The sequence below is a fragment of the Heptranchias perlo genome, unplaced genomic scaffold (assembly GCF_035084215.1).
Source record: "Heptranchias perlo isolate sHepPer1 unplaced genomic scaffold, sHepPer1.hap1 HAP1_SCAFFOLD_62, whole genome shotgun sequence".
NCBI classification, from domain to species: Eukaryota; Metazoa; Chordata; class Chondrichthyes; order Hexanchiformes; family Hexanchidae; genus Heptranchias; species Heptranchias perlo.
The window spans coordinates 2,304,351-2,331,303 of NW_027139644.1; the positions used below are offsets into that span (position 1 = coordinate 2,304,351).

Genomic DNA, 26,953 nt, shown 5'->3' on the forward strand with positions numbered 1-26,953 from the left:
CCAGCCCGCACAGGTTGCAGCGCTTGCTCTCCTTGCAGTCCTTAGTCTGGTGTCCTTCCTGCTTGCAGTTCTTGCAGACGGTTGCAGTGCAGGTGTTCGCCAAATGGCCGGATTTGCCACAGGTGCGACAGACTCTGGGCTGCCCCACGTACGTGATGTATCCTCGACTTCCTCCGATGGCGAAGCTGGAGGGTGGGTGGACGATGTTGCCGTGGGCGTCCAGTCTCAACATTGCCGTGACCTCCCTCTTGCTGGTCCAGATCCCAAACTGGTCGGTGACGTCGACGCTGTTCTGCGCCCCGTCGACGTATCTGGCAAGGAACGTCAGCACATCGGCGAGCGGGACGTGTGGGTTGTACATGTGTACAATCAGCTTGCGATTCCTCTGCGTTGGGAGGGTGAAAAGCGGCTCCGCAGCGAGCATGGCCAGCAGTCCGACGCTCCCCTTCTCCTTGAAGACTTGAAGAAGCTTCTGGCGTCCAGCGACGGTCTTGAAGGTGACGTCAAAATGTCCGCTTCGAGGGAAATCCTGGAGGCACAAGATGTCCGTCGCTTTGAATCCACAGCAGTCGAGCAGAACGCGTTTGACGAAAAGCTCCCGATCCACCGGCGAAACACATTCGACTGTCGTTACCGTCACCCTGACGGTGTTTGGCACACCATGGCCGACTGCCCGGGTGCCCTTCCCTGCCATTGCAGTGTTGATGTGGTCCTTATGCAAATTTAGGGGCGGAGCCAGCACACAAACGACCAATCACAGCAAAGTCCGCACTTTGCGAGCGCACGAGGTCGCGGCCAGCGTTCCAGTCCGCTCAGATCCAAATAAGCCCGAAAAGGAACACACTTGATCTTAGCCAAAAGGCACTCCAGGGTGCCTCATTGCACTTGCAATCAGCATAGATTACAGTTACATTACAGCAATTACAATCATTACAAGGAGTTTTTTTTGGTTTCCAGTCCCTCGGCCTACGATGGCGAGAGTGTCCTAAACTGTGGCCTTTCCCCATCGAGCTTTTGCGGCGGCTGAATCTCAGCGCCCAGTCCTGGAAATGCTTTAATATCTAAGGGTTACTAGATATTTTACAGAAAAACGACAAACAACACTATTAATCGGCCAGCAAGTCGTTTGCGCTGATCGCTCAAATAGTCACTGATTCGAGATTACTCCATTAATAACTCATCACTCTGGGAGCAAACTTCATTTCTATCTTTAGTCATGAACGAGGGGAGAGCGCGAACGCAGTCCCCACTACCACAAATTTTGCAGTCGAGTATCCCGCATTTGGGGACATCGCAGGCGTCAGCACACCCGGAGTGCAATGGGTTAGCCTCATCCTGGGAGAAACTCCTTCCTGATCAAGGTCTCTCCCCTGCCAGGTAAGTATGCTCGAACAGTGTTGCAAATTCCCATCCAACGGCAGTCAATACTCTTTCACATTAGGGCAAGTAAGAATTTTAAACGTTCATTTTCCATTTTGATAAGTAATGTTTACTGGAGATGTAAGAATCATTGTTTTTCCATCATTTCCTTGGTTAAGTATGATAGCTTTTGAAGATTCAACTGCATTCGCTGCCTCATTTGCATATCACCCATAAAAGGAAAGAACGCCCCCCCCCATTCGCCGGATTGAATGGATAATTCCTGAATGGTTCTGCCCATTTGCAGCTCATCTCTTGTTTCTTTACTTTTCCCACTACCGCCCTCCTCGCCTTGAATCATCATCATCATCCCTCTTGTCATTTAATCACTCCTGCCCTCCCACTCAATCTCAGACCTTGCCTTTTGTTCTTTCCTCCCCCATTTTGCCTGGCCATGAAGTTGCTTAAAAACTGTTAAATCTTTTAACTTCTTCCAGTTCTGACGAAATGTCATCGACCTCAAACGTTAAACCTGTTTTTTTTTCAAAAAATATACTTTATTCATAAAATTTGCAGCAATACATACAAGACAGTTGTCATATCACATTCCAAACGTACACAATACAGATTATACAATATTCAGGTTACATCAAGTACAGTTCAATGAACACATTGGACATAATGACAGTTCATGACAGTCGAGGGTACCTCATTGCATTAAACTCAATACAGGTGATTCATTACAGATTAATTCCAGGTACATTACAGATTGATTACAGGTACATTACATCAATTTGAATTTTACATTCTGCCTGAGGGAGTTTTTAAGGGCATAAGAAATAGGAGCAGGAGTCGGCCACACGGCCCCTCGATCCTGCTCCTCCATTCAATAAGATCGTGGCTGATCTTCTACATCAGCTCCACTTTCCCGCTCGATCCCCATATCCCTTGATTCCCTGAGTGTCCACAGATGCTGGTATTTTCTGTTTTTATTCCTGAAGCTGAACTGATGTGCATATGGGGTTTTTTTATTTCAAAAATGTACTTTATTCATAAAATTTGTGAAGATACAAACAGTACAATGCAAATAATACAATGACAGATCAGATCTGATGAACACAGATCATGACACTCTGGGGAGTCTCATTACTGATCACGGTCTCATGACATCACCGTCTTTAGCTCGGATCAGCTGTCGCACCGCAGATTGACAAATTTCTGACGTCACACACGCTCCCGGCCCGCGCTGTTTCGGTTTAACGGCCGAGCAGCTTTCAAATCAGCCACCACGTGACCCCGGGCCGCCGTCCCCCGCCCCTCGCGGTCAGTGAATGGAGCTTGGGGCGGGGCCGAGCCCCGATTGGTGAGCGGGGATGTCAATCAGCGGGTTCCGACCCAATCGCAGGGGCGGACTCGAGGAGGGGGCGTTAATTGAGGCCGAATATCCGAAGTGCGCATGCCCCGACCCTCCAATCCCCGAATGGAGCGGAGTCGGCGGAGAAGAAGGCGGTTTGATGGGAAAATGGCGGCGGAGGCGGAGAAAGAGTGAGAGATAGGGTGAGTGTGCGGGACTGGGGGCCGCTGCTAGTGAGGGAGGGAGGCTGTATCCCCCTCACCCCCCGCGGACGGACGGAGCCGCCGCCCTGTGGATGGAGGGAGCGGGCGGGCGGGTGAGTGAGGGGAGCTTGAGATGAGCGGTCGGTCGGTCTCGGTGATCTCCCCCCTCCCTCCGGAGATGGAGGGGCGCGGGGAGATCTGTGGATCGGAGATTAGATCAGCCCGGGTCCCGGGACTGAGAGCCGGAGCTCCTTTAATCAAAACCCCCGCCCCCGGGGATTGAATAAACTCCCGGGAAAAACAATCAGAGAGAAGGAGGAACTGAGGGGGGGGTCTCAGTATTTGATGAACTGAGGGGGGGGTCAGTATTTGATGAACTGAGGGGGGGGGTCTCAGTATTTGATGAACTGAGGGGGGTGGTCTCAGTATTTGATGAACTGAGGGGGGGGTCTCAGTATTTGATGAACTGAGGGGGGGGGTCTCAGTATTTGATGAACTGAGGGGGGGGGGTCTCGGTATTTGATGAACTGAGGGGGGGGGGGTCTCAGTATTTGATGAACTGAGGGGGGGGGTCTCAGTATTTGATGAACTGAGGGGGGTGGTCTCAGTATTTGATGAACTGAGGGGGGTGGTCTCAGTATTTGATGAACTGAGGGGGGGTCTCAGTATTTGATGAACTGAGGGGGGGTGGTCTCAGTATTTGATGAACTGAGGGGGGGTCTCAGTATTTGATGAACTGAGGGGGGGGTCTCAGTATTTGATGAACTGAGGGGGGGGTCTCAGTATTTGATGAACTGAGGGGGGTTCTCAGTATTTGATGAACTGAGGGGGGGGTCTCAGTATTTGATGAACTGAGGGGGGGGGGTCTCAGTATTTGATGAACTGATGGGGGGGTCTCAGTATTTGATGAACTGAGGGGGGGGGTCTCAGTATTTGATGAACTGAGGGGGGGTCTCAGTATTTGATGAACTGAGGGGGGGGTCTCAGTATTTGATGAACTGAGGGGGGGGGGTCTCAGTATTTGATGAACTGAGGGGGGTTCTCAGTATTTGATGAACTGATGGGGGGGTCTCAGTATTTGATGAACTGATGGGGGGGTCTCAGTATTTGATGAACTGAGGGGGGGGGTCTCAGTATTTGATGAACTGAGGGGGGGGGTCTCAGTATTTGATGAACTGAGGGGGGGGGTCTCAGTATTTGATGAACTGAGGGGGGGGTCTCAGTATTTGATGAACTGAGGGGGGGGGTCTCAGTATTTGATGAACTGAGGGGGGGTCTCAGTATTTGATGAACTGAGGGGGGGGGGTCTCAGTATTTGATGAACTGAGGGGGGTGGTCTCAGTATTTGATGAACTGAGGGGGGGGGTCTCAGTATTTGATGAACTGAGGGGGGGGTCTCAGTATTTGATGAACTGAGGGGGGGGGTCTCAGTATTTGATGAACTGAGGGGGGGGTCTCAGTATTTGATGAACTGAGGGGGGGGGGTCTCAGTATTTGATGAACTGAGGGGGGGGGTCTCAGTATTTGATGAACTGAGGGGGGGGCGGGGTCTCAGTATTTGATGAACTGAGGGGGGGGGGTCTCAGTATTTGATGAACTGAGGGGGGGGTCTCGGTATTTGATGAACTGATGGGAGGGGGTCTCGGTATTTGATGAACTGATGGGAGGGGGTCTCGGTATTTGATGAACTGATGGGAGGGGGTCTCGGTATTTGATGAACTGATGGGAGGGGGTCTCGGTATTGTTCAGTCAATCGAGTGCGGGTTTGGGGGCCACTCGGAGGGAAGGATCAGGATCAGACTGTGCGGGACAGGGGGCCACTCGGAGGGAAGGATCAGGATCAGACTGTGCGGGACTGGGGTCACTCGGAGCGAAGGATCAGGATCAGACTGTGCAGTTCTGGGGGCCACTCGGAGGGAAGGGGGGGGATCAGGATCAGACTGTGCGGGACTGGGGGCCACTCGGAGGGAAGGGGGGATCAGGATCAGACTGTGCGGGACTGGGGGCCACTCAGAGGGAAGGATCAGGATCAGACTGTGTGGTTCTGGGGGCCACTCGGAGGGAAGGGGGTGGATCAGGATCAGACTGTGCGGTTCTGGGGGTCACTCGGAGGGAAGGATCAGGATCAGACTGTGCGGGGCTGGGGTCACTCGGAGGGAAGGATCAGGATCAGACTGTGCGGGACTGGGGGCCACTCGGAGGGAAGGATCAGGATCAGACTGTGGGACTGGGGGCCACTCGGAGGGAAGGATCAGGATCAGACTGTGTGGGACTGGGGGCCACTCGGAGGGAAGGATCAGGATCAGACTGCGGGACTGGGGGCCACTCGGAGGGAAGGATCAGGATCAGACTGTGCGGGACTGGGGGCCACTCGGAGGGAAGGGGGGGATCAGGATCAGACTGTGCGGGACTGGGGGCCACTCGGAGGGAAGGATCAGGATCAGACTGCGGGACTGGGGGCCACTCGGAGGGAAGGGGGGATCAGGATCAGACTGTGCAGGACTGGGGGCCACTCGGAGGGAAGGGGGGATCAGGATCAGACTGTGCGGGACTGGGGGCCACTCGGAGGGAAGGGATGGATCAGGATCAGACTGTGCGGGACTGGGGGCCACTCGGAGGGAAGGATCAGGATCAGACTGTGCGGGACTGGGGGCCACTCGGAGGGAAGGGGGTGGATCAGAATCCAGAGGAAAATATGATCCTAAAAACAGGGGTGGCACATGGAGAGGGAATTGCCTCAAACTGGGGCAGGAGAATGAAACGATCACATATTGTGGTCGGGATGGTGAAGAGACATGGAATGTGGGAACAGAGTTCCTCAAACAGTGTATTAAATTCAATATTTAAGGAAAAGTGTAGATTAGATTCTCCTTCACACCGTCAATATTGATCTCATTTTCTGCCCCGCCATAATTAGATATCCTGGTGAATGACGGAGTGATTGAGAAAAGTCCACAGCTGGAAGTAAACAGGGATTGTAGACTGAGGAACAACAGCAGGTGAATCAGCACAGGATTGTGAGAGCAGCAACCAGAGAGAATCCTTCCGATTCAAAAAGCTTCCATAGATCGACTGAGGAGAAAGGTAAGAGAAAGTCCCATTTACTCAGATAAACACTGGTCCTGTAGACAGTCCACAAAGGTTACAAGGTAATGGGGGAAATGGTGAGAATGAGACTGGGAGAGTCTGATCACCGAGTACAATTATCCAGCATGAGGCCGTGCAATGAAACGTGAAGTGAGATCAGTTTCTGTCTCAAAACACACAGTCACAAATGAATCTTGTGTGTGTTTTAGAGAAAAGGGGTTTGATCTAAGAGGTGACTCCAGTCTGAGGCAGTGCCTAGCAGATATACAGTGTCTCCCCGCCCCCAGCACCAACTCGGAAAGAACCCACCTTTATAGCCCCGATAATATCGATATTACACTGTGAGTTAAGGTAGTGCCAGACAGTGTTACCGAATTCAAATATATTTCCTATCCAACAGTCAAAATAAATCAACTTAAAATTCGGAACTGGATATTGGGTTTAACTTAATGTTATTTCCCATCAGTAAATCTATTTCTGGATTTAACAATTGTAGTTGAATTAAATGATTATCATTTAAATATAAACTGGTGATAAAATGATGCGTAAATCTTATTTAATGATTTGTAAAATTTCTTCCAATTGATTATTCTGATACAAAGCACAAAATAATGTTCTGGGTGATCACATGATCCAGCTCCCGGCCTCGGCCGAGGGTTCTTTTTATTAAACTGAGAGCGATGTTTGTCCCGATACAATCCAGATTCATTTCCCTGCTCTTTGATTTGATAGAAGTGTTCAAAATCATGGCGATTTAGATAAAGTAAATAAAGAGAAACTGTTCCCATTGGTGGAAGGATCAAAAACCAGAGGACACACATTAAAGGTGATTGGCGAAAGAACCACATTCAGTGAGTTTAATGATCTGGAATGCACTGCCTGACAGGGTGGTGGAAGCAGATTCAATAATAAATTTCAAAAGCGAATTGGATAAATTGTGTAAGGGAAAATATTTGCAGACCTGCGTGGAATGAGCGGGGGAATGGGACGAACTTGAATGCTCTTACAAAGAGCTGGCACAGGCTCGATGGCCTGAATGGCCACCTTCGATGCTGTAATCATTCCATTATTCTATCCAATTCCCTTTTGAAAGTTACTATTGAATCTGCTTCCACCACCCGTTCAGGTAGTGCATTCCAGATCATAATATCTGGCCACATCAAAATGAAAATCTCTTCATTTCCCCCACCCCCCTGCCCTGGTTCTTTTGTCAATTATCTTAAATCTGTGTCCCCTGGTTATCGACACATATTAATCTTAAAAGCCTTTTTCTAACCATCCGTTTATCGATTAATAAATATCTTTAATCTAACTTAACAGGTATAAATAGAGGACCGTGTTTTAATATGTGATTTTAAAACATCACTGAGACAGGTCCTTTAGATTAAAGTACAAGTCTGGCGTGTAAAGTTACTTTCATATTATAAAGAGATCATTTTCAGTAATACCATTGTTAAGAAATGGCGGGGTTATAATATGTGTTCTATGAAAAACAAATATAATTGCAGCGACACAAAGTTCAAAACACTTCTTTCCATTTGCCGGCTGTAAGTTGTCAGCGAGCTCAAGGAACGGAAACGAGATCTGTTGCATCGCCCCCCTCTGCTGACTGAGGTTTGTAACCTGGAGACTTGGGGGGTAAAGTAGATCTGTTGCATCGCACGCCTCTGCTGACGGCGGTTTGTCATCTGGAGACTAGGGGGTAAAGTAGATCTGTTGCATCGCCCCCTTCTGCTGGCGACGGTTTGTAACCTGGAGACTGGAGGGTAAAGTCAATCTCCCCTCTTTCTCTCATCACACACACGGTTCTGGGTGGAAACCAGATGGTGATCAGAATTAAAGATAAAACCTAATGCAGAGAATCAATCAACACCAAATGCGGGTGACCCCATTATTCTCAGGTGGATGTTAGGGTCGAATTGTAACCCAGATCTACTTTAATCAAAAAGCACTGGGATTGAAGAAGCCTTCTGGTAAAAAAATCACACTGAAGGGGGAACTGAGTGGGTCTCAACATTTATGCCCGAGTGACACAAAGTAAAAGCAAAATGCTGAAACTCGCAGAGACAGAAGCGAAAATTTTCCGTTTGTGGGAACCTCACTTCCTCCAACTTTGGATCGATATGAGGAAGAGGTTTCTGATCCTTTGCCCCGAGACGCCACTTGCTGTGTCTGATCCAACCTGTGATATGGACACGTGTCTTCTGGCAATTTAACTTGTTCAATCCCAGTCTGTGCCGGATTTTACAAATCGTTGATGGTTAAAGGTCGGGTTTCATCATCCTGGCACTTCTCTCCACACAAAACACTCAGTCACTCACTGATGTTCAGAGGCATCTTCTCTCTCTCACAAGCATTGATGTTCAGAGGCATCTTCTCTCTCTCACACGCATTGATGTTCAGAGGCATCCTCTCTCTCTCACACTCATTGATGTTCAGAGGCATCCTCTCTCTCTCACACTCATTGATGTTCAGAGGCATCCTCTCTCTCTCACACTCATTGATGTTCAGAGGCATCCTCTCTCTCTCACACTCATTGATGTTCAGAGGCATCCTCTCTCTCTCACACTCACTGATGTTCAGAGGCATCCTCTCTCTCTCACACTCACTGATGTTCAGAGGCATCCTCTCTCTCTCACACTCATTGATGTTCAGAGGCATCCTCTCTCTCTCACACTCATTGATGTTCAGAGGCATCCTCTCTCTCTCACACTCATTGATGTTCAGAGGCATCCTCTCTCTCTCACACTCACTGATGTTCAGAGGCATCCTCTCTCACTGTCTCTCTCACAGGGTACACTGCCATCGTGTGGTGACACAATGCCTTCCCCAAAGTGTGTGACACTGTATCATCACCCGTTTGTTTCACACTCCACCCAATGACATTAGACAGGAACAGGAGGATGCCGTTCAGCCCCTCGAACCTGTCCCGTCACTCTATTAGATCGTAACCGATCTGTACCTCAACTCCATTTCCCGCCTTAGCTGCATGTCACCTTAATATACCTAATAAAAGGGTAGATTTCATTACCTGTTACTTTGTGCTGAAAACAGAATCTGACCCTATTGGGGAACTGGAAACCAGGGACACAGACAGACTCAGTGAGTGAGGAAAACTGTGGGAGATGGTGTTTTATGTGGGCAAGTGTGAGGTCATCCACTTTGGATCAGAAAAAGACACATTCCCCTTTGTGTCTGGAGAGGCCCCGAGAGATGTTTCCCCTCAATTCCCCACCAACTATCGATAGTTTCAGTGATTGGGTTTATCCTAAGACGAAGAGTGGGCCGTATTTCTGGTCATTCATTCCTTTCTGGTGCAAAAACACAAAAGGAAACGTGGCTCCGCCGAGGCTAACAAAAGAGATTAAGGATAGATTCAAAGAAGAGTCATATAAAGTTACCAGAAAAAGCAGCAAACCTGAGGATTGGGAGCAGTTTAGAATTCAGCGAAAAAGGACCAAGATGATTAAGAGGAAAAACAGAGTATGAGAGTAAACGTGGAAGGAACATAAAAGTGGACTGTAAAATCTTCTACAAGTATTTAAAAAGAAAAAGATTAGTGAAGACAAATGTGAGTCCATCACGGTCAGAAGCGGGAGAATTTATGGTGGAGAACAAGGACTCAGTGGGTTTCACTGGGCAGCTGTCTGTTTCACACCTGATGTGGAACGTTGATCATAACACTCGTGAAATGCTCGATCCCAGAGCTAACAAATGTTGTACTGATGGGGGAGGAGGGACTTGGTATCATGTTTAACAAGGCAACGCTCTCCTCATTTTAATATTTCTGTCTAACTTCATATTAATATATTTATTACAGAGCATCAGAATCTGGGAATCTGTCACCACCATGGCTGAAGGTTCAAATAGGGGAGGAGATCCAACATCTTCAACAAGAATGAGAATGGACACAGGTAGGTTCAGAAAATTCATCAAAATATAATTTCTGACCTCACAAAGGGTCCAGATCACGAGCAGGAACCTGCAGCTCACCACAGGAAGAGGTAACAGCACAGATACTGTGCAGATAGAGGGAAGTGAGTGACCATCCAGAGGGACAGTGCAGTCACAGGTGGAGGGATCTCCTGAGTACTGGAACTGTCCAATAGATAACTGGTGTTGGGTACTGTAAGGTGGATAGAGACAGTGTCTCAGAGGATTAACAGTGTGAGACCGGGGAGCAGGTGGACACCCCGAGTGGGGCAGGGGTGAGAGGCAGGTGGGGCACAGCAATAGGAAAGCGATAGTGGTGGGAGATTCTATAGTCTGGGGAATATACAGACTCTTCTGCAGCCCTGAGCAGGTTCCAAATGGTAAGTTGCCTCCCTGGTGTCAGAGGGAAAAATTTCCAGGAACAGGTGGGACGATCTCTGGAAAGGAAAGGGGAGCAGAGAATAGTCATGGTCGGACCCAATAACATGGATAGAAATACGATTATACAGGTAATATTGAAACTGAGGCTCGACACATTAAACAAGGCCTTCAGGTGTTGATCTCTGGATTGTTTTACGGTGGGCCACTTAAAGAGGGAAATATGCGGCAGGTCAATGTGTGGCTGGAGCAGGAGGGAAGGGTTCACGGTCTTGGGGATAGAGTGAGTTCAGGGAGAAGGGAAGGGACGGTCACGGTCTGAACCGAGCAACAATGATTTTACAGACTGGGTGAATGGAGCAGGAGGGAAGTGTTCACGGTCTTGGGGATAGAGTGAGTTCAGGGAGAAGGGAAGGGACGGTCACGGTCTGAACCGAGCAACAATGATTTTACAGACTGGGTGAATGGAGCAGGAGGGAAGGGTTCACGGTCTTGGGGATAGAGTGAGTTCAGGGAGAAGGGAAGGTACGGTCACAGTCTGAACCGACCAACAATGGTTTTACAGACTTGGTGAAAGGAGCAGCGGGAAGGTTTCAGTTGATATGACTGGAGGGGGGGAACTATCTGGATCTGAGATTTAAGCGTGGAATTAATAAAACTGTTGGGGCAGGAACAGATGATTTATGAAGTAATGAAATGATATTGGCAGGAAAAAGGGTAGGAGGTTTTTAAGTATTGAGAGATAAAGTTATGGATGTCGAGGGGGGAAAGAAAAACGAATTATAGGTAAATTACCCCCAAAATCGGAGTTTGGATTCAGTTTTATGTCTGTGAATGTACAAATCATTCCAAACACATTTGGAAAGTCAGAATCATAAGAGATATGGTCCAGGAGCTATCAGACCACATGGTTTAGGTTTACACGGATTCAGCGAAATCTTCCTGGTTATATCATTTTGCGGGGAGATTAATGAAGATTCTAACACTGTTGGTGGGAATGTCGGTGTACTGGAGGAGGATGTCAGAGATAACTAGAGAAGGATTTGGATCTGAGAAAAATAGTCAAAGTGAAGAAGCCAATGGACCGACAACCAATGCGGTTAAATGAAGTCAGGGAGGAGACTTTGGATATATAAACGGATTAGAAAGAGACAAAGAAATGTATCTGTTCAAGAGGGAGAGAAGGTAAACCCGGTAACTGGAGATCAATTAGTGTACGTCAGCAGTGGGCAAACTCCTCGAATCTGTAATTCCAGGTTGAATTAGTGAACATTTAGAGATACAGGGGATGATCAGGGGAGGCTGGAACTGATTCGCTGTAGACAAGTCGTGTTTCACATATTTAAACACCGGTTTTTAAGAATTGACTGTACGGAACGATGGAAGGCAGCACATGCGGTGTATATGGGTTTTCAGAAGGTGTTTGATGATGTGACAGGAGGCTTCAGCCGTTTGGTATAAGAGGAAATGTAGCCGCCCGGATAATGTGTTTAGTTTTCTCCATTTTTGTTCACAGGTCTGAACACTGCAATCACTGAGTTCCTGACAAAGTGCGACGATTACCAGCTGTTCCAGTTGACGAAATTCTACCGGGACAGACTAGAACAGGCGATTGAAGAGGGGGTGGAGGGACTCAGTCTCATGTTAACAGGCGAGGACCATTTCAGTGGGCAGGAATATCACGTAAGTGGAATGGACACAGAATGAGTTTGGATTATTTAAATGTAACAGAAGTGACAGAATATCACATCTTAGAATCATAGAATGTTACAGAACAGAAACAGGCCAAATAGGGAAGAAATGGATAAAACCGAAAATATTTGAATCTGAACCAATGATAGGAAGAGATGATAATACCCAATGGATCAGTTAATATCTGTACAGAGAAAGACAAGGAAAACGACAACAGCAACATGCATTTATATCACGCGTTTAACATAATAATTCGTCCCAAGGTGCTTCATAGGAGCGATTATCAAAACAAAATTTGACACCGAGCCACATGAGATATTCAGAGAGGTGATCAAAAGCTTGGTCAAAGAGGCAGGTTTTGAGGAGCGTCTTAAAGGAAATGAGAGCGAGGTAGAGAGGCGGAGACGTTTCGGGAGGGAACTTTCAGAGCTTGTGGACTCGGCAGTTGAAGGCACGGCCACCAATGATGGAGCAACGACAATCGGGGATGCACAAGAGGTCAGAATTGGAGGAGTGCAGAGATCTGAGGGGTTTGTAGGGCTGGAGGAGGTTACAGAGATAAGGAGAGGCAAGGCCATGGTAGGATTTGTGCACAAGGATGAGAATTTTAAAATCGATCAGTTTCCGGATCGTGAGCCAATGTAGGTCAGCTAGCACAGGGGTGTTGGATGAACGGGACTTGGTGTGAGTTAGGCTGTGGGAAGCAGAGTTTTGGATGAGCTCAAATTTACGGAGGCTGGAAGGTGGGAGGCCGGCCAGGACACCATTGGAATGGTGAAGTGTGGAAGTGACAAAGGGATGGTTTCGGTCTTCCCAATATTTAATTGGAGGAAATTTCCTCCGGATGCAACTATTCCGATGCTCTCCTGGCCGGCTTCCCATCCTCCGCTTTCTGTAAACTTCAACACATCCAAAACGCTGCTGCCTGTAACCTGTCCCTCCCCCGTCCCGCTCACCCCTCACTCCTGTGCTCGTTCACCTATCGCAGTTCTCGAATGACTTCAATTTTAAATTCCCATCCTCCTGTTTAAATCACTTCAAGGTCCTGCCCCTCACTAGAATTCTCTCTTGCTCTGACTCTGGCATCTTGTGCCTCTCCCCATCGCCCTACCAGCGGTGGCCGAGCATTCCGCAGTTTTTGGACCCAGGCTCTGGAATTCACTTCCTAAAATCCTCCGCCTCTGTATCTCCCTCTTCTCTTTAAAATTTGATTCTTTATCCAGCTTTTGGTCATCCCTAATAATATGCCTTCCTTTGTCTCGGGCCCATTGTATGATACCACTCCTGTGAATCGCCGTGGGACATTTTTCTATATTAAAGGTGCTGTGTTGTTGTTGTTAATGAATCAAGATGTTTACAGAATATTTTGCCCATGTTCAGAATGGATCAGAACCCGGCCCAGTGATTACTTTGTGTTCAATATAAACTGGGTGATCCCATCACGGAGCAGCTCCTTTCCTTCTGATTCTCAGTCTTTGTCTTTCACTCCACTCCTCAATATAAACTGGGAGATCCCATCACGGAGCAGCTCCTTTCCTTCTGATTCTCAGTCTTTGTCTTTCACTCCACTCCTCAATATATTCATTATTATTCTTTACAGAAAGTCACTGAGCTCGCGGAGAAGGGAAACAGGGCGGCAAGTTCCAAACTTCTCCTAAATCTGGTGATGGAGAAAGGCTCCCGGGCCCGAAGGGTGATGTGGGAATCCTTTGTGAAAATGCACAGATTACCAAAGTTGGATAAAATACTGAAAGAGATGCAGGAACTTGGTACGGTAAAATCACACACTGAATTCAATTTCAGATTGAAACACTGCAGAATTTACTATAATATTACACAGATCTGATTTCATGAAAGCTCATTGATTTAAACAGGTCCTGATCCATTTGATTATATGAACATCGGACGAGGTTTATCTGAAATACCCAGTCACCTGAAAGGTAAGTGATGAAATGGGGGTTTCAAACCGTTTATTCCACTTATGAGAATCAGAATGTTTGACTGTAGTTTTTTGTTTAGAGATTGTCAGAATCTTGGAATCAGAAGTTCAAAGGGTGGAGGAAACAGAAAAAAAGTTAATTTTAATTTGTTGTTAATCCTGTGAAACCGCATGCATCTGGCAGGATCCTAATACACTGCAGCACTTCATACACATCTGTGAGGTGCCCTGGCATCGCAGGAAAAGAATGTTTTGCGTAGCTTGAAGTTAAAAGTCACTCCGAGTTTTGAATTATTAGTGAGTTTGTATTACTCCAATTAATCCAACTACATACACACCTGGCAGGATCCTGATACACTGTGAATCCCCATACACACCTGGCAGGATCCTGATACACTGTAAATCCCCACACACACCAGGCAGGATCCTGAAACACTGTGAATCCCCACACACCAGGCAGGATCCTGAAACACTGTGAATCCCCACACACAAAAGGCAGGATCCTGAAACACTGTGAATCCCCACACACCAGGCAGGATCCTGATACACTGTGAATCCCCATACACACCTGGCAGGATCCTGATACTCTGAATCCCCATACACACCTGGCAGGATCCTGAAACACTGTGAATCCCCATACACACCTGGCAGGATCCTGATACACTGTGAATCCCCATACACACCTGGCAGGATCCTGATACACTGAATCCCCAGACACACCTGGCAGGATCCTGATAAACTGTCAATCCCCACACACACCAGGCAGGATCCTGATACACTGTGAATCCCCATACACACCTGGCAGGATCCTGATACACTGTGAATCCCCATACACACCTGGCAGGATCCTGATACACTGTGAATCCCCATACACACCTGGCAGGATCCTGATACACTATGATTCCCCATACACACCTGGCAGGATCCTGATATACTGTGAATCCCCATACACACCTGGCAGGATCCTGATACTCTGAATCCCCATACACACCTGGCAGGATCCTGATACTCTGAATCCCCATACACACCTGGCAGGATCCTGAAACACTGTGAATCCCCACACACCAGGCAGGATCCTGATACACTGTGAATCCCCATACACACCTGGCAGGATCCTGATACACTATGAATCCCCAGACACACCTGGCAGGATCCTGATAAACTGTCAATCCCCACACACACCAGGCAGGATCCTGATACACTGTGAATCCCCATACACACCTGGCAGGATCCTGATACACTGTGAATCCCCATACACACCTGGCAGGATCCTGATACACTGTGAATCCCCATACACACCTGGCAGGATCCTGATACACTGTGAATCCCCATACACACCTGGCAGGATCCTGATACACTATGAATCCCCATACACACCTGGCAGGATCCTGATATACTGTGAATCCTCATACACACCTGGCAGGATCCTGATACACTGTGAATCTCCGTACACACCTGGCAGGATCCCGATAAACTGTGAACCCCCACACACACCTGGCAGGATCCTGATATACTGTGAATCCTCATACACACCTGGCAGGATCCTGATACACTGTGAATCCCGATACACTGTGAATCCCCATACACACCTGGCAGGATCCTGATACACTGAATCCCCATACACACCTGGCAGGATCCTGATACACTGTCAATCCCCATACACACCAGGCAGGATCCTGATACACTGAATCCCCATACACACCTGGCAGGATCCTGATACACTGTAAATCCCCACACACCAGGCAGGATCCTGATACACTGTGAATCCCCATACACACCAGGCAGGATCCTGATACACTGAATCCCCATACACACCTGGCAGGATCCTGATACACTATGAATCCCCATACACACCTGGCAGGATCCTGATATACTGTGAATCCTCATACACACCTGGCAGGATCCTGATACACTGTAAATCCCCACACACCAGGCAGGATCCTGATACACTGTCAATCCCCATACACACCAGGCAGGATCCTGATACACTGTCAATCCCCATACACAGCTCCGATGTGCCGCACAGATGTTCTGGGCTCACAATTAATGAGCAGTGCCATGAGCCAGACGTTATGGGTTACCTGCTCCCCGGGAAATCTGCCCACCATCAACTGTAGGGAAAGAGGTGGAGAAATGCGAAACATTAAAATGTTTTCATTTCACAGAACAGAATGAGACATCAAAGTTTTCAATCTGCTCTGAGAAGATGTACAGATGTTCACACAATTGATCATTAATCCTTGGAGGATTGTGAGGGAAAGACAATGTTCAGGGTAATTAGGAAGTTATGGGCTTGATTTAGAATGGCAATGAAAGAGAGAACCTAATTCTACTCAAATAATAGTCCTTTAACTCAGGATCTTTTTAGACCCAATATAATGACAAATGGAAACATATTTGTAATTTCCCAAACCTGCATTATAGGAAATTGAGACCAAAATGAAACAATGGAGTATAATTATTGGGAGAACAGTTGAAATGAACTGTGAATGTTTTCTGCACTAACATTACACTGAATGATGTGGGCAGTAATTCTCATTCTAATCGGTGACATGAAAGGACTGTTCGAAAAAAACATTCAATGTCGGTGTGAAACTGCTGAAAAATTGTTGACAATTTCGGAAACACAATATAACAGGAGAATGATGAGGGATAGGAAAAGGCCATTTGGCCCAATTAAGCCTGTCCCTGTTAGAGAGATGACCCCACCTCCCCCTCCTCTCAGTGTATCCACAGAAACACGTTCAATTATCTCTTCACCCCACTTACACTGTCCCTTTAGTGTCCTTCCCATGCCCTCGGGCCCTTTGGGTGAGAAAATTACCCTGACTTCCCTTCTCCATTATTAATTATTTTGTGAGCCTGTTTCCTGCACTAATGTTCTGAATTCCATTAAAACATTTCAATACCAAAGTTTCTTGCCCAAACAAAATACATCAAACCCTCTCGCCATTCCCTCAACCTGAACTCTAATATCTTAAATCATCTTTCTGATTCCCCTCTGTACCTTCAGAATGGCAGTAATCCATACCTGTGATCAAATGACTATAGAAGTACAGGTAATACCACAGATAACCAACCCGAGTCCCGTTTCTAAAAGTTTCCCCACCACCGAGGTTAAACAGAGGGACTTCTGTCTATTCACAGTCTGTCCCTCTCCCAGTGCCCACAATATCCCAGATAACCTGCCAGAGGTCTGATACAATGATATTGGGACTTCTGTTAAGAAACGGAGAGGTTTAGGGAGGGAATTCCAGAGTTTAGGGCCTAGGCAGCTGAAGGCAAATCCACCAGTGGCGGAGTGATGGAAATCGGGGAGGCGCAAGATGCAAGAATTGGAGGATCACAGGACTGGAGGAGATCACAGAGACAGGGAGGGGCGAGGGCCATGAAGGGATTTTAAAATACGAATGAGAATTTTAAAATAGAGTCTTTTCCGAACCGGGAGTCAATGTAGATCAGTGTGCACAGGGGTGATGGGTGACCGGGTCTTGGTGCGCGTTGGATACGAGCTCAAGTTTACAGAAGGTGGGAGGCTGGTCAGGGGAGCCTTTGAACAGTTGAGTCTTGAGGTAATAGAGACATTGATGGGGGTTTCAGCAGCAAATGGGCTGAGTGGGTAGAGGAGGCGGGTGATATGGAGGTGAAAGAAGGCGGTCTATGTGATGGAGAGGGTGAGGGGACGGAACCTTTTCTCAGGGTCAAAGTGGAATTTCTGTCCATTCACAGTCTGTCCGTCTCCCAGTGCCCACAATATCCCAGATAACCTGCCCGAGGCCTGATATAATATCAGTGGGACTTCTGTCCATTCACAGTCTGTCCCTCTCCCAGTGCCCACAATATCCCAGATAACCTGCCCATGGTCTGATACAACAACAATGGAACTTCTGTCCATTCACAGTCTGTCCCTCTCCCAGTGCCCACAATATCCCAGATAACCTGCCCATGGTCTGATACAACAACAGTGGAACTTCTGTCCATTCGCAGTCTGTCCCTCTCCCAGTGCCCACAATATCCCAGATAACCTGCACAAGGTCTGATACAATAACAGTGGAACTTCTGTCCATTCACAGTCTATCCCTCTCCCAATGCCCACAATATCCCAGATAACCTGCCCGAGATCTGATACATGAACAGTGGGACTTCCGTCCATTCACAGTCTGGGCCTCTCCCAGTTCCCACAATATCCCAGATAACATGCGCAAGGTCTGATACATTAACAGTGGGACTTCTGTCCATTCACAGCCTGTTCCTCTCCCAGTGCCCACAATATCCCAGATAACCTGCACAAGGTCTGATACAATAACATTGGGACTTCTGTCCATTCACAGTCTGTCCCTCTCGAATTCACACAATATCCCAGATAACCTGCACAAGGCTTGATACATTAACAGTGGGACTTCTGTCCATTCACAGTCTGTCCCTCTCCCAATGCCCACAATATCCCAGATAACCTGCACAAGGTCTGATACAATAACATTGGGACTTCTGTCCATTCACAGTCTGTCCCTCTCCCAATGCCCACAATATCCCAGATAACCTGCACGAGGTCTGATACAATAACAGTGGAACTTCTGTCCATTCACAGTCTGTCCCTCTCCCAGTGCCCACAATATCCCAGATAACCTGCCCATGGTCTGATACAACAACAGTGGAACTTCTGCCCATTCACAGTCTGTCCCTCTCCCAGTGGCCACAATATCCCAGATAACCTGCCCGAGGACTGATACAATAAGAATGGAACTTCTGTCCATTCACAGTCTATCCCTCTCCCAATGCCCACAATATCCCAGATAACCTGCCCGAGATCTGATACATGAACAGTGGGACTTCTGTCCATTCACAGTCTGTCCCTCTCCCAATGCCCACAATATCCCAGATAACCTGCACAAGGCCTGATAGAATAACAGTGGGACTTCTGTCCATTCACAGTCTGTCCCTCTCCCAATGGCCACAATATCACAGATAACCTGCCTAAGGTCTGATACAATAACAGTGGAACTTCTGTCAACTCACAGTCAATCCCTCTCCCAATGCACACAATATCCCATATAACCTGCCCGAGGTCCGATACAATAAGAGTGAAACATCTGCCCATTCACAAGCTATCCCTTTCCGACTGATACCCAATACCCCAATTCCCATTTCTGCAAAAGGTCAGCACCACTGACGGTTTCATAAATTATTCCACGAGAACCTCTAGTTTCGTATAAAAGAATCACGTTTGGATTTGTAACGAGATGTCCATGGTACAGGGCAGGGCTGATAGTATTAATCATCAGAGGGAAAATATCACCTTCATAGAAATCTCCATGTTCAGTAAATATTAGAATCAAGTGAGGATTTGAAACTTTTCTCCGCCATTATTCACTTTCAAGCGAGGTTTCCAGTAACAGAGTTTAATTTCCTGCTCGCACCTCTATTGAAGCTGGGAGTTCAATCTCGGAACATTTTACTGAATAGTAAAGTGATATTGAGAATTTGTTTTTATGTTAATACAACTACCATTGAGAATCACTTTCTGTCTGTTCAAATTGAAGATGTTCAACAGAAACACAAGGAAAGACTCCGGGTCCAAACTGAAACACTGAGAGTGAACACGATCCTAATAAAGGAGAAGGTTAAGATTTTCCAGCTGGTCACTCTATACACTGAGCTAACGGTCATTTCTACTGTTCGAGATCGGACACTTGTAGAACATGAACTGCTGGCAAGAGGCCGAGACCATGAAGAGTGGAGAGAGAAACATCTCCGGAGAGAACTGGAAAAAATCCGAACTGACCAATTGTTCGAGAGCAGTTTTTCCCGGAGAAAATCCAAATCTGGGAGTTCAGCAGCAGTGAGTGGAGTCGCGGGGATTGGAAAAACAACAATGGTACAAAAGATTGTTTATGACTGGGCCACTGGGAAAATATACCCACACTTTCAATTTGTTTTCAGTTTTAAATTCCGGGATTTGAACGCAATTAACTGTAGAATAAACCTGAGGAATCTGATACTAGATCTGTATCCTTACTTTAGGAATATTCTGGGAGAGCTCTGGAAGAACCCAGAGGGATTACTGTTTATATTCGATGGTTTAGATGAATTCAAGGACAGTATCGATTTTGATAACAATCGGAGAAATACAGAGGCTGATTACATGTGCACAGATCCTGAAGACCGGTGTGAAGTGTCTGAAATTGTGTACAGTTTAATACAGCACAAGCTGCTCCCAGGATGTTCAGTGCTCGTGACCAGCCGCCCCACTGCATTACATTTATTGGAAAAGGCTGAGATCAGTGTCTGGGCTGAAATCCTGGGATTTGTTGGTGAAGAACGGAAGGAATATTTCAACAAGTATTTTGAAGATCAGGCGGTGGCAGCAGCTGTTTTCAAACATGTGGAGGAGAACGAGCTCCTGTACACCATGTGTTACAACCCTTCCTACTGCTGGATCCTCGGTCTGTCACTGGGTCCCTTCTTCACACAAAGAGACAGGAAACAGCAGCGAGTTCCCAAGACCATCACCCAACTATATTCCTACTATATTTACAACATTCTGAAAAACCATGGCCGAGAGATTGAATCCCCCCGTGATGTGTTACTGAAGGCCGGTGAGATGGCCTTCACTGGAGTCTCCGAGAAGAAGATTGTGTTTAGAAATGGAGATTTGATCAAGTACAATCTGCAACCTTCCCAGTTCCTGTCTGGGTTCATGATGGAACTTTTGGAGAGAGATGATTCTGCCCAGAGTGTGGTTTACACATTCCCGCACCTCACCATCCAAGAGTTTGTAGCTGCACTCGCACAATTCCTGACTCCAGATCCAGGGGACATCCGGAAACTCCTCAGTGAAGCCCACAGCAAGGAAGATGGGCGATTTGAGATATTTCTCCGTTTTGTTGTTGGTCTCTCCTCCTCACATTCAGCTCGGCCCCTGGAGCAGTTTCTGGGTCCATTTCTTCATCAAAAAATCTGCGGAGTGATTGACTGGGTGAAGGAGAAGGTTGAAAGAGAGATTGGAAAAACAGAGAGTGAAACTGGGAAAAGGGACCTCCTGAACACATTCCACTACCTGTTTGAGTCTCAGAATCAAACACTGGCTCGGGTCACAGTGGGATCGATGGAAACACTAACATTTAGTGGATTGCGACTGACCCCGATTGACTGTGCGGTGCTGTCTCATGTCATTGGACTCTGTGATACAATAAAACACCTCGATCTACAGAAATGCTCCATCCAGTGTGAAGGACTCCAGCGGCTGGGAACCGTAGTGCACAAATGCCAGGTGTTGAGGTAACTGTTTATTTGTCTCTAACTGTTAGGCCAATTGTAAAACAGGCACAAATTGTATTGTTGCTCCATAATAAAGGGAAACAAACAGTTCTGTTAAACCAGAGAGAAGCAGATTCAACCCAAACATGACAAATGATAAGAGGATCGGTTAGTAATTCCCTAAGGACTGAAGAATCTAAAATTGATCCTTGTGAACGAGTCGGGATTTTACAGTCTTTATCGGATCAGTAAATACAGGTCACTGAAAGAGTCTGATAATTTAATTGCAATAAATAATATTTATTGCTGTTTTTCTTACTGTCGGAGATACGCCCATTGAAGAGATTTCTTCTCACTATTACTTCCACGTTGGCCAACACTAACTGAGCAGTCTGTGTGTCGGAGCATCCCTCCCTCTTACCGAGGTGTGGGTGCAGGTGACACCGGACTGTCAACGTGTGCAGGAGAGGGAAGCAGAAACTCCAATCATTCAGTAACAAAGAGCAAAACACAGCTTTCGGGCACACACCCGTCAATGGGCGGGCTGAGCTTTCCCTGTTGGACGTCGGTATGTTATCTTAACTCATCAATGACACTGCCCTTCACACTCTCCAATACATCCACCATCTCTTCACCCAGCTGGCAGCACTCGTGCCTCTGAGTCAGAAGGTCGTGGATTCAGGCCCCTCGCTCATTAATCCAGGCCGACACTTCAGTGGGATTTGTGAACTAAAATCTGCCGGTAAAAAGGTTCCAATCGAACGGGTTGTGGGATATGAGCCCAGGAGTACAGACACACACCGGCCAGCGGTGAGGCCCCACACACAGCGGGAGGCTCCTGGGTGAACCAGGGGCAGTGTCGGGAATTACCCATAATCTGCCCTCATTTGTGAGAGGCTCTGTTCGGCGACGGAACTTCAGAAAATTCCCAAGAACTGTCAGGCCCGTTACACCTGAACTAAATGTAGAGCCAGTTTAATGTGATAAAACAGAGAGACTCCCCTCCCCTATAATCTCGGAGTGCAGGGACATTGAAAACTTGTAACAGAACACAATAAACGTTCCTTGTGACATAAAATCCTGTGGGACGGATTTTACAGCAGCAGTTAGCGTCGTTTCACAATATAACTCACCCCGAGATATTATACAGATTAATATAATACTGCATAAAGTACAGATAATCACCGCTTTATCATTTAATTCGGGGAAAATCGCCCCATTCCCATAAAATCTGGAATTTAAGAAGCAGCAGAAATGAGACAAGTTTCCCCAAACATGACGGGACCGGTCACTGACATCCAGGAGGGTAATTCTGATCATCAGGGGATGAGACCGGAATAAGGGACATTTAAAGGCTTCACACAGACAGCAGTTTATTTAATAAATACATTTACTGACAGTCCCTGAATATATGGAGCATCGGACAGAGTGCGATTCATTGTCAGTGACAGGGAAATCTGGTTATTAATTTCCAAAAGATTTTTCAGTGTTTCCTGTAATATCAGAGAAAAATTGTATCAGATCGTGGATTGGATTCAGTTTGTTTCTCACTCTCGGTCTGTTTGTGTTTAGACTGGGGAGCAATAAACTGGGAGATTCAGGAGTGAAACTATTGTCTGAGGCTCTGAGGAACCCGCACTGTAAAATACAGGAACTGGAGTAAGTATCAGACTGTGTGAGATTGTGTTTATAATAATTGGATGCTGGGCACTGTATATTAATGTCAGTATAAGTAATAATAATACAAATAAATACTGGGAATTTACTCTGATTCCTGTTATCTCTGATCGTCTCTGTCTCTTCCTTTCTCACTCTGATCTGCAGGTTATGTGATAACGATCTCACAAATTCCTGTATCAAGGATCTTTCCTCCGCTCTCACGACAAACCGGTCACTTACGTGTCTCGACCTGAGCAATAATAAACTGGGAAATTCAGCAGTGAAACTACCGTCTGAGGCTCTGAGGAACCCGGACTGTAAAATACAGAAACTGGGGTAAGTACCAGATTGTGTATATTAATTGGATGCTGAACATGGTACATGAATGTCAGTATCAGTCATAATAATATAAATAAATACTGGGAATTTACTCTGATTCCTGTTATCTCTGTTCGTCTCTGTCTATCTCCAATTTCTTTCTCTGATCTCCAGGTTATGGGGTAATGATCTCACAGATTCTTGTAGCGAGGATCTCTCCTCCGCTCTCAGTGCAAACCTGTCACTGACGGTTCTCAAACTGAGTTATAATAAACTGGGAGATTCAGGAGTGAAACTACTGTCTGCGGCTCTGAGGAACCCGGACTGTAAAATACAGGAACTGGAGTATCACTGTGAGATTGTGTTTATAATAACTGGATGTCTGACGCTGTATATTATTAGTAGTATCAATAATAGTGTTTTTAATAAACACTGTACTTTATTATCGGTGCCAGTAATAGTGTTATTAATAAACACTGTACATTATTATTAATGTCAGTAATAGTGTTATTAATGAGCACTACTTTATTAGTATTAGTAATCGTGTTAAACACTGTACATTATTAGTATCAGTAATAGCGTTATTAAATTCTGTACATTATTATTGTCAGTAATAGTGTTATTAATAAACACTGTACATTATGATTAGTATCAGTAGTAGTGTTACTAATAATGTACAGTGTTTATTAATATCAGTATCAGTGTTATTAATAAACACTCAGGATTCACCCTGATTCCTGTTATTTCTCTTTCTCTGATCCCCAGTCTGACTGATGTCGGTCTCACAGATTCTTGTACCGAGGATCTCTCCTCCGCTCTCAGCACAAACCGGTCACTGACGGATCTGTCCCTGGGATCAAACTCCTTCACAGACCGATCTGTCCCCGCTCTCCGCTCCCTCATACTGACCCGCAAGAGTCTGGAGCGGATCGGGTGAGTGTTTGTGTTAATGTTTAATGTAATAAATAAAATATCAGTGGGATTCAGTCCCTTTTATGGGTAATATTTATCTGTAATTATTATTGAAATATTAACCCCAGTCTCCCTGTTATTTACACTGTTGTTCAATCTGTTTTTTTCCTGTTTAATCTTTAATCTGTTTCAGGCTGTCATTGAATCAGTTCTGTCCAAACGGAAAGAGAAACCTGGAGTCACTGCGGGAATCCAGACCCGGACTGAGAGTGGAAATATGAACATTTCAATTTATAACCATTCCTGGTCTCATTATATGAACATTTCAATTTATAACCATTCCTGGTCTCATTATATGAACATTTTTGGCCGATTCTCTGTCCCTCCCCTTTAACCGGCCGCGCTCCAGGTTTAAATCCGAACGGCCCCTTTAACGGTTTCCAGCTCGAGCTGAGCGAGCGTCGTCTCCCATTGTGACGTCAGAGGCCCAGCGACAGGGTCACGAGACTCAGTCACCCGGTCCCACAGCGCTGATTCTGCCGGATATCCGGGGCTGGATGGTCCCCAATGGGGCACTGGGTCAATGTACAGACAGGAAGGGCCCAGGGTGGGGCTCAGTCTGGGCTGCAGTGGGGCACTGGGTCAATGTACAGACAGGAAGGGCCCAGGGTGGGGCTCAGTCTGGGCTGCAGTGGGACACTGGGTCAATGGACAGACAGGAAGGGCCCAGGGTGGGGCTCAGTCTGGGCTGCAGTGGGACACTGGGTCAATGTACAGACAGGAAGGGCCCAGGGTGGGGCTCAGTCTGGGCTGCAGTGGGACAGTGGGTCAATGTACAGACAGGAAGGGCCCAGGGTGGGGCTCAGTCTGGGCTGCAGTGGGACACTGGGTCAATGCACAGACAGGAAGGGCCCAGGGTGGGGCTCAGTCTGGGCTGCAGTGGGACACTGGGTCAATGTACAGACATGAAGGGCCCAGGGTGGGTCTCAGTCTGGGCTGCAGTGGGACACTCGGTCAATGTTGGATCAATGTTCATCGGAACACCAGGGACTTCCCATGTCTTCTTGTGTTCGTGTTGCTGGATCTGTTCCGTCCACTAAAATGGGCAGAGGGGTCCATCTCATCGTTAAAAGCAACAGTCAATTGAAAATAAAATCAGTCAGAGTAGAAAACGAGCTGCCAATTCACTATCGCCCGTTTTGCTCTCACGCGCGGGGTGAATTTATTCTCTCCTCGATTCCTTAGGCTGGCGATCATCTTGTGGGGTAAATTGTCAGATATCTTAATACTGAATCCTAAATAAGTCTCACCAATCTGCAGTCGTGTCAGACACTGATCTGAACTATAATGTGATAATCAGTGATCCAGCTAATGCTGAATTACGGTGATACTCTCAGCTACTTTTACAATCGGTTATTCATTGTTTTAAGTATCTGCCTATTAATTATGTTTTTTAATTCTCAGATGGCCCTGTCTACAACTGTTTATATGTATTATTATTGGTATACTCAAAGTTTAAATCATGATAATTATGAATTCAAAGTCAATAAATCGCTGTTGTGCATGATTTTCCCTCTGCCTTCTTTGAAGATTTGGTCAGAAAGTTTTAATCCATTCACTCAGCAGTTTGTGGGGATCCGAATTAATGGTCGGTGAGGTGAACTCATCCAATCTGAGCTGGGAGATCGAAGACAGTTCAGCGAGCAACATGAGGCATCATTCACTTCTCGACATGGGTCACAATCGAACAGGAACATGTTAAACCGAGGCCCCAAAACCAGGGCCCAGAGAGGCAATTAAACCCCGGGGCAGTGAACAGACCGAACTGACGTGGGCCCTGTTTGGTTGCAGCCTGAGCAGGAGACCTCGGTTGGTCCCCTCTGGGGAATGCCTCAATTGGTCGCCTCCAGGTGAGGCATTGGTCCATCCCCTGTAGTGGGGGCCGCGGCCGGTCCCTTCTCAGGCAGACAATGGGCACCACAACAACAATAACGATAGCAACAACAACTTGTACTCATAATATGAATATATACATATAGATATGTGTGTATTTACACACGACCAGCACATCGGCATCTTAGACAAAATGGCAGCAAGTACGGCTACCATCTTGGAAAAATGGCAAAAAAAATGCGCAGAGTGTCCCCAGTGATCCCACAGTGCACGCAGTCACCCCAGACTGCTCCGAGACTGCACCAAGGAATCCCACAGTGCACGCAGTCACCCCAGACTGCTCCGAGACTGCACCAAGCAATCCCACAGTGCACGCAGTCACCCCAGACTGATCCCAGACTGCACCCAGGGATCCTACAGTGCACGCAGTCACCCCAGACTGATCCCAGACTGCACCCAGGGATCCTACAGTGCACGCAGTCACCCCAGACTGATCCCAGACTGCACCTAGGAATCCCACAGTGCACGCAGTCACCCCAGACTGCTCCGAGACTGCACCAAGGAATCCTACAGTGCACGCAGTCACCCCAGACTGATCCCAGACTGCACCCAGGAATCCTACAGTGCACGCAGTCACCCCAGACTGATCCCAGACTGCACCCAGGAATCCCACAGTGCACGCAGTCACCCCAGACTGATCCCAGACTGCACCCAGGAATCACACAGTGCACGCAGTCACCCCAGACTGCTCCGAGACTGCACCCAGGAATCCCACAGTGCACGCAGTCACCCCAGACTGATCCCAGACTGCACCCAGGAATCCCACAGTGCACGCAGTCACGCCAGACTGCTCCGAGACAGCACCCAGGAATCCTAGAGTGCACGCAGTCACCCCAGACTGATCCGAGACTGCACCCAGGAATCCCACAGTGCACGCAGTCACACCAGACTGATCCCAGACTGCACCCA

General features: G+C 47.1%; 1 protein-coding gene and 1 non-coding gene across 6 annotated transcripts; one reads left to right on the forward strand and one right to left on the reverse strand.

Moving 5' to 3' along the window:
- Positions 1-1,222: 1,222 nt before the first annotated feature.
- Positions 1,223-1,385, reverse strand: LOC137317462 (U1 spliceosomal RNA). The gene has a single exon (XR_010961713.1). It is a non-coding gene; the product is annotated as a U1 spliceosomal RNA (small nuclear RNA).
- A 1,435-nt stretch (positions 1,386-2,820) lies between these two features.
- Positions 2,821-25,647, forward strand: LOC137317453 (NACHT, LRR and PYD domains-containing protein 3-like). Of its 5 annotated transcripts, none has more exons than XM_067980797.1 (11): positions 2,821-2,916; positions 5,834-6,000; positions 9,824-9,917; positions 11,831-11,997; positions 13,607-13,775; positions 13,881-13,946; positions 19,486-21,223; positions 22,775-22,861; positions 23,027-23,197; positions 23,354-23,524; positions 24,285-25,647. In XM_067980797.1, the coding sequence occupies exons 3-11, from the start codon at positions 9,854-9,856 to the stop codon at positions 24,370-24,372; spliced, it is 2,721 nt and encodes a 906-aa protein (XP_067836898.1). In that variant the 5' UTR covers positions 2,821-2,916; positions 5,834-6,000; positions 9,824-9,853; the 3' UTR covers positions 24,373-25,647. The 5 variants fall into 5 exon arrangements, with proteins under 5 accessions (XP_067836898.1, XP_067836900.1, XP_067836902.1 ...); XM_067980799.1 differs by lacking the exon at positions 23,354-23,524 and adding an exon at positions 23,945-24,112; XM_067980798.1 differs by lacking the exon at positions 2,821-2,916 and adding an exon at positions 2,960-3,029.
- The last annotated feature ends 1,306 nt before the right edge of the window (positions 25,648-26,953 follow it).

What these genes read in the sequence shown, in the direction of transcription:
- LOC137317453 (XM_067980797.1), top strand. Translation starts at nt 9,854, where the DNA reads ATGGCTGAAGGTTCAAATAGGGGAGGAGATCCAACATCTTCAACAAGA. An exon ending in AAGAATGAGAATGGACACAG is followed by an intron (nt 9,918 to 11,830) that starts GTAGGTTCAGAA and finishes TTTTGTTCACAG; the next exon opens with GTCTGAACACTGCAATCACT. An exon ending in AATACCCAGTCACCTGAAAG is followed by an intron (nt 13,947 to 19,485) that starts GTAAGTGATGAA and finishes TTCAAATTGAAG; the next exon opens with ATGTTCAACAGAAACACAAG.